The sequence below is a fragment of the Labrus bergylta genome, chromosome 9 (genome assembly GCF_963930695.1).
Source record: "Labrus bergylta chromosome 9, fLabBer1.1, whole genome shotgun sequence".
Classification (NCBI taxonomy): Eukaryota; Metazoa; Chordata; class Actinopteri; order Labriformes; family Labridae; genus Labrus; species Labrus bergylta.
Window position 1 is genome coordinate 27,989,821 of NC_089203.1, and position 14,171 is coordinate 28,003,991.

At 40.4% G+C, this 14,171-nt stretch overlaps 1 protein-coding gene across 2 annotated transcripts in view; it reads left to right on the forward strand.

Moving 5' to 3' along the window:
* The window catches only part of fstl5 (follistatin-like 5), a 211,458-nt gene that overhangs the window by 103,175 nt on the left and 94,112 nt on the right, over nt 1-14,171 (forward strand). For both annotated transcript variants that reach the window (XM_020648482.3, XM_029280169.2), the window contains exons 5-6: nt 7,052-7,248; nt 12,604-12,724. In XM_020648482.3, the coding sequence (XP_020504138.1) occupies nt 7,052-7,248; nt 12,604-12,724 (318 nt within the window). The remainder of the gene's footprint in view (nt 1-7,051; nt 7,249-12,603; nt 12,725-14,171) is intronic.

The following is a 14,171-nucleotide window of genomic DNA, read 5'->3' on the forward strand; positions in this document are numbered from 1 at the left end:
TTAAAGCTGCAAAGCTAATAAAGCTAACGTAGCTGATTCAGAGAAGAGTTTTGTCATTAGGGAGAGGAAGTCACCTGTTGGACAAACTCTGGCAGTGTGGGAGTGTTACACTATCTCTGGGAAAGATCAGCGATATGCAGTTTATAATACATGAGCTAGTGACATTTTAAGAAGAGGGTCTACTAACAACAAATTAAAAACATAGCTCATTGGAAAAAACAGACACAAAGAATTAACAAGAAGGAATTATAAACTTATGTGAATTGGCAATCGACTAGACTGTTACTGAAAACATTGGTGCTTTTTTCACAATTAATGCATCTCTAATTTAAAGACATTTTCTTTCTTCCAAAGAGAGGATTTTCAAAGCACTCTTCAAACACTTTCTATCGACCATGAGCTGCTAAGTAGCTCACTCAACACAATACAACCAATGGACTATTTCTTTCAACTCAAAAAGGCTGTAAAAAAAACTATTCTTCCCGTTTAGTAATTTACCAGATGTACAAATAAAAGTGAGAGTTGGCAGCAATGGCTCTGACTAAAAAAACAGCTTTTGGTCTTTCATTTGAATAATGAAACTCTTTACTCACAGGACACAGGACGTCTGCTGTTGTGTTACTCTTTTCAACAAATAGCTTTAATCAAGCAAATGATCTACCCCCTCCAATCAATGAAGCACATATGAGTCCTCTCACCCTTACATGGATTTTCCTCCAGGTGGGAGCTTGACCTCCACGTTATAGGAACAGTTCAAGGCAATGGCTCTTCATGGTGGAGCCTGGCCAGTCACTCGTCTCATATGGCGCCCATTTGACCGGAGACATTCGTCACCAGCAAGGTCACTGAGCCGTCAGAGCCAACAGTAAAGCTGCATCCCGTCCATAGCTATTACCACCAGTGTTCAGACGTTAACACCGCCCACCCATGAAATACCACTTCATGGACATTTTTGACTAAAAGCCACTCTGACAGATTAACAGCCCAGTTATAGAAAAGATGCCTTTCCAAAGATTTTTTTAAATCCCACAAAATAGTGAGAGGTTTAGTGAAAAATTGAGAGTAAAAGCTCCTGTGAGTGGATGAAAAATGTTCAAAGCCTGACTCCAAACCACCTAATTCAGTTATATCGGCGGGCTTCTCCACACAACCTTTCTGCCCTACATGTCTCAACCATGAATAATGTAGCCGAAACCTGCATTACACTAAAGCGATTCAGTGCAGATCTTACAGCTAATGGTGCTGCTACAACACCCTTGACCAATTTTGGAAAACAGGAACAACAGGTCCACATTGTATAAAGAATGTTATATGATAGAACAGACGTCGGATGACAAGAGAAGAACATTTTTTAAGATTCCTTTTGAGGTTTTATTTGTCTGTAAACGTCCTCTTAAAGCTTGTTTGAAGGTCAGGCTGTTGTGTTGTGCTCGATGTGTGAGAATAGAGGAGACAGGAAACACTTGGATGTTTTTTTTTTCAGTCCAGCAGAAATCATACTTTTTCCATAAAGTGTACGAGGTGTATTTGGGTCATGACATGTTTTTCGGTGACATGACAGGCAAGAGACAAACACTTTAAGTGAGTATCATGCATTGCTCAACCTGCCTCCGGTTTAAATTGCAAACATTCAGCAACACTTGTAGTATGAAGATCAATTTTATTTACCTTATGAGACACTTTTCAGCTGTGTGGATGGAGCTTTTTCACCTCTTCAAGCCTGTTTGATAGTTGGTGAAGTTGTGCCAGAAAGCCCCACTCAGCTTCTCCAAACATTCAGCTACATTCATGCATAAGTTAGATTCTTATGTTGATCCCTGTTTTAAAACTCACATGTAGTGTTAACAATGCTGGATGTCCTAAAGGTGGGCAAAGTTTCAGCTCATAACTTAAACATAAATTGGAGTAATCCCAGAATACCGCATAGGGCACTATGCCGAGATGGCTTAAGGCCTCGACGTAAGCCGGTGAAACCTCTTACATATAGGCTCTCTTCTTCTGGCACTGGAGAGAGACCTCCTGCAGCGTTCTGCCCGCGAAAGGCTTCCAGAGAACCTTGCAAATAAGAAGAAAGTGTGCATGTGGGGAGGGGGGGCCTTAAAGAGACGGCAAGCTGAAACAACCCATTTCAGGCAGAGGCTAAAATCAGGTTGTTTTTATGGATGCCAGTTTTTTAAAGCTCCAAAGCTGCTCTATAGGTTTCACAGACTGCCAACATGAAAGGTGAAAATGGGAATAATATGGGATCATTAAACATCTCATAATACAGAATGGATGACAGTTGCAGTCAACCTTTGTTTTAGGACTTTGGTTTTTATTGTTCATTTATTTTTCAGTTTTGGTTTTAAGAATGCACAATATTTTAGCTAATGATAATTCACCCAATAAATAGAATGTAGAAATGCACTATGTCCTCCATTGAATTCCACTAACGTTTATTAACAGCCAGGTCACTCTGCTTCCTCTTTGTACAATTACACAGCAAATGAAACATAGAAGGTTTGACTGACAACATGAGGTTCAAACCCGATCTTCTTGACTGATGATCGAAGTCATCAGCATGAGGGGGCAGCCATAGTTTGTCCAAACGCATCATGGATAAAAATCACTTAATTTGTTTTTGTGTGTTGATTGATTACACACCCAGATCTTTCTGGGAACCAAGCAGTTTGCATTCTAATGAATCCCACACAGCTCAGATGCAATTTGAGTCACTATGAAACCATAAAAAAAATCAGTTCTACCAGACTGAGAATGCTACTAGTACTTCTTGATTTGACTTGATGCACTGGACTGTATTTGATATTTTCTAAGCTGTTCATTGTTCCATAATGGCTTGCTTTAAAAAAGGTATGTTGGTTAAAGGAGATCTATTATTCTCACTAACTAGGTCAGTTTAGGACACCTATTGAGTAGCGTTGCGAGATGTGTAACTCAAAAATCTCCTTCTTTATCTCATACTGGCATCAGTAAAATGCTTCTGCCTGAAATGGTTCATTTCAGATGCTGTCTCTTTAAGGCTCGCCTCCCCACGTGCCCACTTTGCTCTGATTGGCCAGCTGTTTTTTGCAGTCACAGGGAAATTTAAGTGAGCTACCAGGTTGAACCTGTCCTACATCTTTGCTCTATGCTTTGTTCTAATACGTCGGCAGAACCTGATGTCAGATTTTTGGTCAAGTCTCATTCAGAGCAGCAGGAAACCACGTTGTGGAAAAAATGCTGCAGTGGTTTAGTATAGACATTCAACATGGTGACATTATACTGTATGTATGTATTCAAATATGGATCGGCATGAAAGATCTCCTTTAACTTTAATTGTGAGAAATAACAGCAGCTAATTAAAAAATGTTACTGTTTGGATACTAATATGTTTTGAGACTGTTGGCATATGTGTGTTGTCTTATACATTTTGTGTGTGTTTGTGTACCTTTGCGCCTGTGTGTTCATGCACCAGCATGTGCTCCTTTGACGTAACTGACCTTCATATCCCCTGGTTATGCCAGCAGCCATTTATCTTTTATTCATTCTGCCATTTGTGACTAAGACAGCTTCTCTGGCACTGACGGCTGTCAAAACAGACCCTCTCCCATGATATGTGGCATGCTGCAGCCTGAACGACGTGCGCTCTAAAGGCTCATGGCGTTCACAGGAAAAGAATTAAACCTTGCCAATTCCATTCCCAAGAAGTCACCAGTCACCTCTGCTTTTTTTTTTTTTTTTTGAAAGCCAAAGCGTTTTAGTAATCTAATCGATCTTCCAGCTGTGTTCTTATCTGCAGTAGCTGGAAGAGGAGACCAGCCAACACTGTTGTTGTTCCCACCCTGATGTTTGCAGGAAGCTTCAGAGTGAGTGTGCAGCTCAAACATCTGTCAACAACTCTGCTGTTTCTAGCAGTGACAGGTGTGCCTCCTAAAACAAACGGGAGCATTGTTCCACTAGCTCCGTGCTTATGTTTAATTCTCTCCACCTGGCTTTGGGATCTTTCAGTTATTCAGTGGCCCAAGTTGAAACAACAGAGGCCTTGTTAAAACACAAAGACAGGTAAAAAATCAAAGGAAAAACCAACATTAAATGTCTCAGTCAGGTGTTTAACCCCCTGTCAGTACCCACACCAGCGTCAGTAATCACTGACAGAGATTCCACATGAGTCTTGTTTTTCCCAAAAGTATTCCCCCATAAGGTGTTCTGATGGGGGAGACATTGTCTAACAAAGGGTCCTTTAGGTGTAAAACTGGATTTGGAGCCGGAGGCTGCAAAAGAAGTGACTTTCTTATTTACACCAATGAGTTATACACTCTTATCGAGGCATCTGTTTTTATCATGTATCTCCTTTCAGACGAAGAGGAAACCCAGCTGTAAGCTTACTCTGGTTCAATGCATTAAATGCCAACATTTATGTTGAATATTTTACATGATTGTTTTTTTTTTTTTTCTCCACCGGGGTTTGGGGACGTGTATCAATTTTACAAGTTACATAATCCAGGAGGAGCTGTGGGGAATCTTTAGTTTTTAGGACAGCTCAATTGTTCACAGAACAGAGCAACGCAGGAGTGACAGGATGGCGGGCTGTAAACGTTACAAAGTGAGACCTGAAGAAACAATAGACAGCCATAGGATGCAGGTCAGAACAACACCAGTCTTGTTTGGTGCTCTGATGCTTTGGGGTGACTGGCAGCTAAGTTTGCAAAAAACCCCTTTGGAACAGCGCTGTTAGCTGCTCGACAGGAGAGGCTGTTCCATATCTGAATATGAGCAAAATGTAAACTTTTCTGACTGTGCAGACAACTGATGTTTTGCAGATGAGGGGAATGGCTCAGTTGGTAGAGTCTGTCATCCCTCAACAGGAAGGTCCAGGGTTCGATCCCCAGCTCCTGCAGCTACATGTCCGATGTAGGGCAAGACACTCAACCCTGAATTGCTCCTGATGTGTATGAATGGGATCAGTTACTTCTGATGGTCTCTTTACCCAGCAGCCTCTACCATCAGTGTGTGAATGTGTAGGTGTGACCTGCGGTGATCTGAGTTGTCCGAAGACTAGAAAAGAAATACACATGCTCAAGTCCATTTCATACTGTTTGAGTTATAAATTCACCACCAGCCCGCCTGTCCACCATGGGGGTCCAGGGCCTTCAGCCGCTCTGCCCCCCCAACTCGGGAACTCCCTCCCACCACAAATCCGTAATATCGACTCTCTCTCCATTTTCAACTCTCATCTCAAAACACATCTTTTTAAACTGGCATATTCAGTCTGATCATCCTCCATCCAGTCTCATAACTCCTCTACATCCTGTACTTTTGTGTTTTTAATGTTAATTTTATTGTTGTGTTGTTACTTTGTTGTTTTTATCTCTGCTCTGTAAGGTCACCTTGAGAGTTTTGAAAGGCGCCTTTCAATAAAATGTATTATTATTATTATTATTATTATTATTATTATTATTATAAATGCACCTATTGTGAAAAGTACCAATACTTGTTTCAAATATCGATTTAGCCTTTGCCCGATTCCAATACCGATGATTTTCCATGACTTCTTGTTATTTCTTTGTGTCTGGTTTTCAAATGAACACTTAGATTGGGACATGTCTAACAAACTGCATATCGCTGATCCTTCTCAGAGACGGTGTAACACTCCAACACTGCCAACATTTTCTTTCATGTTTAACCATGAAAAATGAAATCAGACTTCATCACTGTTGTAGCTCAAACCCTGTTTAGTCACAGTGCTGAATAAACCGATGCCAGGAAGTAAAGTTTGAATATCTGTGGATGGTTACGAGGTCGCACAGAATTGTGATTAGAGTGGAAATGACTTAAAAGCTTCTGTTGAACTGATTTTTACCGACAACGTGTTAGAAATTCTTTTCAGCCCCTCTTACCCCCAAAATGAAGGTCGGTGTCAGGATTACTCTCAGCATCTCATTTCAATTTTGATTGCTCAAGTTGTTTCACTAAGGAATGCTGGGAGGAATGTTTTAGACAAAAATTAGATCCAAACGCATCCCATAATGACATGTCATTTGGTTTCTGGGGTCGCTCTGATTCCTGCTCTGATTTTAGTCATCAGCTCCCAGCGAGCACCCAGCTCTACTGAGCGGAGATCTCATTACAGCGCTCTCTAAATCATTCTCGCCTGATCACCCCCTCCACCCCCCCCCTCATAATAAGTTCATTTTCCTCCACAGAAGCAGCTTCTTGTTCTATATCTTTCCAGGTTTGATCACTCCGTACGATAAGCTCGAGATGTCACCCTCTCCCAGGAGATTTTGAAAAGCATCTCAAGAAACAACAAAGTTTTTTTTTCTTCCTGTGGGTTTGTTGACACCAGCTAATGTAACTGTTATTAGGGGGAGAAACACTCCCAGATCTAACAATGAGGAGTTGATATGACATGTGTCAACACCTAGTTCTACTCATTATTTTTCCCTTTGCCTCTGACTTTACTCTGCTCAACCTTTCATGAAGTCGACTTCTTTGATCTGCAGCCTTTTGATGGCGGATTGTAAATACAACAACATCGTGTTTTCTGCCGCTGTCAGATTCGGCTTCTTGACATCCGTGTGATGGATTTGTTCGTCTTTTTTTCCTTTGTGTTGTAGGCGGACGAAATGCTTGCGCGACTGTCGCTGTTTGTTCTCCCCCTCGGGAAAATAATCCTTAGCATTTGTTATTGTGATGAAGACAATCAAAGAGGTGCTCAGATTTGAGGGTTTGGCTGGATATAAACAAGCTTCTTATTGTTTAATAATGCGAGTCTTCGGGGGGATTGCAGATTTCACAGGTACTAATTGGCTGATATTGGAAAACATTGCTTCCAATTTTAGGAATCTTTAGATCAACGCTTTTAATCACGCACCTTTTCCATCATCTGGGATTCATCTAAGTGTTCATGAAATATCTGTTCAGACATCTGCTTAAAATTCAAATCGTGTTTTTTAAGACCATAAAATAAAATATTTCCCTCTCGGAAACTCTAACAGCAGTGATTTCTTCCACACGACTCGTTCTCTTCTAACCCTTCTGCTTCTTTCTTTTTCATTTTTTTTATTCCCAGATGATAACTGCAGACTGAGCGACTACCGTCGGCTGAAAACCAAGATTCTGGATTTGCATGACAAACGCTACATGGGGTCTAAGATCCACGGCGCCCACAAGGACAACATGGCTGCCAGGAAGCAAGTGGTCGACATGATGTTCAAACGCTTTGATGCGGATAACGACGGTCAAATAGGTGCCGGCGAGCTCTCACAGGTGAGGACGAGGACATTTCTAATGATTTGAATTATAAGTTTGACGGTAAAATGCAACGACCTTGATAAGAACATTTATGAGAATGTATTTAAGTACATGAACTGTCTGATTCTTTTTACCCACAAACTTTGAAGACAGCCCCCCCCACCGAGCCCCCCCACACACACACACACACACAGCACCTCTGATGTCTGTCAAAAACTGTCATTTGTATTTAAAAATCCATCCGAAAGGAGACTACAAATGAACCATCCATCTGTGTGCTCAGGTGTTCAAACTCACCACTTTGATGTCTTCCATAATTGTGTCCACTTTCCCTCCTCTTACCCTTCCCTCTGGTAGCTTCAGCACAAGGCTCTAAGTGAATCTTTTGAAAAGCAATGTGGGGCCAAAAGGAGCGTCGTGCTCGCGGGAGGCTGCAGCCTTTTTGACCGGCGCTGCCAAGAGGGACGGGGTGTATAAAAGAGCTTTTTGTGGCCGCTGTGAAGAAGGAGGAAGATTCTGTGCATAACAAATACTGTCTCTCAGCACCTTAGGACTGATTCAATACAAGAAGTATGTAAATAATTGAAAGGGTAAGCAGGGTAACCAGAGCCTTGAAACCAGTTGCTGTGCTTAGGTCAGTCTCGATGCTGATCCCGTAAGATGTCCCATCTGTACGGGGGTCACCTTGGTTAGCTCTGTCAGTGCTCTCTCGCCCAACAGGGGAGGTCTCATTAGACTCCAGTGAATGTATTAACATTTTCTTGAGTTTAAAGCATCCAAATATCGCCTCAAAATGGGGATATTTTCCACCATATTTTCATATTATTATCATATTTTTACATGTTTTTACATTTACACGGCGCCCCCCTGCCAGCACACGCAGAGTCAATGCTAAGTGAGTGAAATCTACAGTCAACAACCTGTGTTGTGTGTTGTGATTCTAGGAATAATAATATTGTCAGTATGCTCCAAATATGAATGTGAATATACCCCTTTAAACCGTTTTTTAATATAACTTTGGACCTATTTTTCAAAACCTCTTGGTGATGCCTTTAACTCTTTTCCAGTTCAAGATGTGCGGCTCCAAGTCTCCCTCGGTGTTTGAATGACACAAGCTAGTCAGCAATAGTTAACATCCAGATGGAGAAGCTCTTTTCAGAGGTTCCTACAGGGCTGCTTTAAGCCTCCCTTGCCTTTTTTTTTTTGTTGCCTTTAATCCATGACACATGTCGGAATCTTGGCAAATTTAAATTCACTCAGAGTGTCATGAGACGATTTCTCAAAGAAACGAAGAGTGTTGAGCTTCCCTGGAATAGTCAGACTTTAAAATATCAGGTGGACCTTACGGGGCTAACGTCAAAGGATGTTTTGTCGGCGTCCTCATTCATGCATGGCCTGCTCCGACCTCCACCTCAACTGCAAGAAAGTGTGGACAACAGGAACGTGAGGAACACAAAGGAGAAATCCTTCCTGCATATTTTTCCATACGTTCTTTTTGTAAAGCGTCTCCAGATAACACTCGTTATGAATTGGCGCTATACAAATAATGATTGATTTATTGATTTTTTGAATCCAAGCATCTAACCATCCGTGGCCCTCTTAGAAGAAGAAAAAAAGCATGTCTTTGTGGCATTTTGATTTGTTCTCTTTATTCTCTACAGCTTTAAAATCATGATTATAATATAAAGATGTTTTTTGACCCTCTAAACTTTACAGGCCTGTACACACAAAAACATCCTAAAAATGTTGAACTTGAGCATTATTTCACTCCAAAAGAGAATTATTGCATAATAAATGAGTCCATGATGAACGCCACAGTGGAATAGTTTCATCAATGTGATGAAACACGTAATAAACTAAGGCGGTTGTGGGTTAGTCACTCAAAATAAGGGCGTCTGAATGCAATTATGGATTGGGTCTTTAATGATTTTTTTTTTTTATGCCGGTGAATTAAATGTTGTATCAGAATTTAATTAATAGCCGATACAATACAGTTACCTTGCTCTCCTTAGAAGATATAAAAACATAATGGTTCAGTTTCACCTACATCAAGTGTCAAAGAAATCTCTATAACCCCCTAACTCTTGAGAAACCAGAGAACTGTCTAAGTGACAAAAGATGATCATCACAAACGACAAGAAATGTACTCTTTTTTTTTTTTTTTTTTTACATGAACATGACCTGAAAAAGTGGAAAATCACAGTTCTATGAGCCGTTAAAAGTAGAAAACTATGGCTGCCTCCATCTTGCCCTGAAGCGCCCTTTTATAATTGGTGCATTCTCTGATCTCATCTGAAATTCTGGGATGGAAATCGCTCACCCTGGCTTACTTGACTTGCTAGGCTGTGCACATGAAGGGGCACGGGGAGCAATTGTCCCTGGCCTTTTAGTCCTGGGTGCCCTTTTTAAAATGGCAAATCAAAACTTCCTCCTTTTTTCTTTTATACATCGCCTGAATCTATCATTTAACCTAAGACAGACCGCCGGAAATTTCAGAGACATTTCCTTGTCCTGCATGGACTCCATCCAGATCATTATTCTGTTTCCTTTCACTTCCTTTCTTCTCCTACCTCACTTTTTTTACACTTCCTGGTGTCTCCCTTCCTCTCACTCCCCTCGATAGGTTGCTGTTTGCACTCTGTCACTTGTTACATAAACTTTAAATCACCCGATCACTGCTTATTTAAAGACTGCACCCCCCTTTTTATTTGGCCTTTATATATATTTGACCTTTATGTTGATAGTAGTATAAGTTTTGAACCCTTCTTAGCAGTCATGCTACAAAGAAAATGCACACACAATAAAATAACTTAGGTCAGGTCATTGAGCTGAGAGCAGAAACTTTATTTCTATATCCGCTTGGTTTGGAGCTTTAAAAAAGCATTTTAAAAATATGAGTTTTTCCAATTAAAATCCATTAAAAACAGTTCAAGGTCGGAGCTTCTGTGTCTCCTTACAGTCTATCCAGTTTGTTATGCAGCTTTGGAAGTCTTTTGAAAAGTGCTTCCGAAACCCAAACTATGCACCAATATTTTGTGAATCTTACCTGATAGAAACTAAGCAGAACAGGAAAAAGCATGTTGAGATCCTTACAAACACAACCTCTTTCTTAGAGTTGAATAAAGACCATTCTATTAGACCCTTCTGTATCATATATGACCTTTTCACATCTTTTTCCAGTGATCAGCGTACTGGCTCAAGCAGCCATAGAGTGTACTTAAAGGGGACATATTATGAAAAATCTATTTTTACAGTATTTTTGAACATTTATTTGGGTAACCTGAGTGTCTACTGACCCACACAATGTGAAATAAACCCATCCAGTCCTTTGTTTGTGGTCTGCATAAGTCTTACAACACAGAGAAAAATGCTCTGTTTCAAATGTGCTCTCCTTGTGATGTCACAGTGGGATTCTGGTAAAAAAGAAAAAAAAAAGTTCAGCTTTGGAAGCCCAAAGCTGAACTTGTAGACACACCGACGAGGGGCGGAGTGAGGGGGCGGGGCTCATTGCATTTAAAGAGACACACACACCAAAAAGGAACGTTCTGAGAGAGCTAGTTTCTACAGGGTCACAAACCTCCTCTGGTGCTTGATTCATGTTATATTTTGACCAAAGCACAGCACAGATGTTTCATTTAGACCACAGGGGACTATTTGAAAAGGTGGAGGAGGGGGATAATATGTCCTCTTTAAAGTCGTCTAAACGGTTTTACAGTGATAAAAAAGTAGCCTTTCTTTAATTTGTAAGTGTTATACCTGACTGAGCAGCCAGTGTTACTGTGTCTGTATAGATTATATTCAGCTTCCATTTGAAGCTCTAAACATTAAAGCCTGTCCATGATGTTTCTCAGTTCATTTAGCTCATAAGGTCTCCTGGAAGCAAGAAAACATTTGCCTTTCTGGCTGTTTTTTTCTTCTTCTTCTCCTTTCTCCGTGGATGAATCAGTCACCTGCTATAGGAAAGTGACTGCAGAAGTCTGATGCAATCACAAGTTTGTGTGCGGGGTGCAAGGCCATGTCATGAAATATTGAAGACATAGAGTTAAAGCATAAAAAAAACCTGTGACTGCATCACCACTTACAGTACAAATATATCCCCACCTACACCTACATCACTCCAGAAAGCAAGCAAGCAAGAAGGACCAGAGAGGCAAGCATGTTTCTGATTTTCCATAACTTTTCTCCCTGAGGATTCTGCAAGAAGCATTTTTAGTCATCACTTGCTCCCTTCTGGTTTGAGTGAGAAACGAATTGACTAATTATTACAAGCAAGAAGAGGATTAGTAGTTCATTTTGCAGATGAGCTCAAGTCATTTAGGATAAAGCTTCTGTTGATTTTGCACAGTGAGTTGTTTTTGAGGGTTTCTAGAAAACTCTACTACAGGTGACTCCTTTAATTTTAGGAAAGCAAAAGGGGAAATGCACTGATCCGATATGTGAGTCATGATGTGCCACGCTGTCCCATGTGATCAGCGTGTTGACAGCTGATGGAGTGTGATGAATGATTTACTGTTGGGGGCCATGCAGAGAGGGGTTAAATAGGATCAGGATAATCAGAAAGCCTGCACAGTGTTTGGGGGCACTTTCACCATCCACTGTGAGAAAAACTTCAGCGAGCTTCCGTCTGCCTAAACGACAAACTGACAGCTCATAATCTGTGTGTTTCATCAACTCTGACATTCAACCAAAAGTTGAGAATAGGCACGTAACCTTGACTCACAATAGAGATGAGATAGTGTCCAAACTTTTTCAAAGTTGACAGCAGATTAAGGGCACAAAGTAAACGCATTGACAAGTACAACTGTGGGAGACTCGTACTTTTCTGATTATTCCTTTTAATTTCACTCTGCTTTATTTTATAACTCCATTATATTTCACAGGGTTATGTTTTATTTTTTATTTTTTTCATTTAGGAGAACAAAAATGTCTTAAAGGCTTTTTTGTGATTTTTTGATCCAGCAGATGTCGCCCTTGAGCACCAGCATGAAATCAAAACAACTCGCGCTGCATTGTTGTGTTAGCATAGTCCCTCAATTAAACAACTTTTATATTCACTTATAAACAAAGTGAAGATAGGAAAAGTGTGATAAGTGTGAAAAATCACATACAAAGCCTTTAAACACCAAACTTGAATTTGAGCTGTTGCGAGAATGGACACCCTGAGATGACTTCATTGGTTTTGTATGTGGTTTGATATGTTTATTGAGTTATTATTGTATTTCTGTATTGTGCTATTATATGGGCTGTGTGAATGAGGTACCGAGTATGCACCCACGGATGTGTGAGGGCGGACTTTTTGAAATAGCCATTCATGCATAGTCCAACAAACAGTTCACTTTCTTTAACAGACCTCACTTGCTTTCATTGAAGGTCATCAAACAAGAGGGTCTGTCCAAGGATGTCTCTGAGTGCACGCTGTTTGACCTGCTCAAGTACAACGATGTCAACGACGACGAGCACCTGACGAAAGAAGAGTTTTACACAGCTTTTGGTAAGTTTGAAGGTTTTTAAAATAAATTGTTGAGTCCTTTTAGAAGAAGAAAAAGAAACACTGCAAGTTTTCTATTTTTCATAAAGTTTAAAAAAGCCTTTGCTGAAAAATGGAGCGCTCAGAAGACAGCTTCTGATATTTTTCTGCTCACATTTTCCCCGTCCTTCATTTGAGAGAGCATGGATAAGAGCGTGTAGGACTAAAAAATGTAATACATCGGTCCCAGAGAAGCAGAGTAGGATTTTTCTGGCACAACTTCACCGACTAACCAAGGTGTAAGGAGAGTGAAAAAGGCTTGAAGAGGTTAAAAAACCAGAGCAGCACTTTATGAAGATCAACTTAATTAACTTTATTAGACTGAAATGTTTCGGCTTGTGGCTTTCATCAGGGTCAATAATTAACACATTGCAAGCGTCATTTAAATAGGGTACTGTAGGTATGAAATTGAAAAAAAAAATCATATAAATCCAAATATAAATCAGCCGATAAGGTACCTGCAAATGTGGGCTGGTTTGATTTGTTGGTACTGCTGCATTCAGGTGCTCCTCGGAAGTTTCCCAGTTTCCAAGTATGGAAGTCATTCTTCCGACTTCAGTGCATTTACGTATTTTGAATTCAGTAAGTCTGATTGTTGTAACAACAACAAAGATGTTTGAATTTCTCTGTTACAAGTTATATTTGAGCAAAAAGTTGATGTGCAATACGTGAATTAATAAAGAAAATCTTAACATGAACAAAACATATTTTGCCCCCCAGGTGATAATGATTATGACGCCAAGTCGGCAAGTCGGGCACCTAATTCTTTCCTCTGTTTCCGAGGTGTTGCTCCGACTTGAGTAGACGTTCATGTGCATTTAAGATCTCCGACACCACATGAATGCACCATATGAGTACTGACAGGGAGGTGAGGGGTGCGTGTCCAACAAAGGTGTGAATGAGACTATATCTGGTTACCACGTTGGAACCAAGTTGATGGTTTAGAGTTTGCACAATACATCAGGCCCAGTTAGAAGTTTAGCTGTCTCTGTATGTGTGTGCATGCCTGTGTGTGTGGCCTGGCCAATATTTCAATACTTGGGATTCAAGTTTAAAAAAGGAAGACAGGAATATGTAACAACACGTGACAAAATTGATTTACACACTTGAATAAATCCCCAAATCCTGAAACACCTGCTTCATCTCTGCTTTCCTTTTTTAAAAGGCATAAAATCAAAGCTGTCTGAAAATGTGTGAACCTTCTGTGCTTCATAAAAAGAAAAATCAAGTGTTGAGTGTGTTTTACTGTGAAATCTGAGGAGCAGTTCAGATGATTTTTTCTTTTTTTTAACTTTGTTGCACCTGCTTGGAAACATGGCTCCTTCCAAATTGACATCTCGTCAAAGGATGAACTCCAGATTGTTGCTGTAATCTCAACCCATTTGAGTGTTTGATTCGATTGATTGAGGGG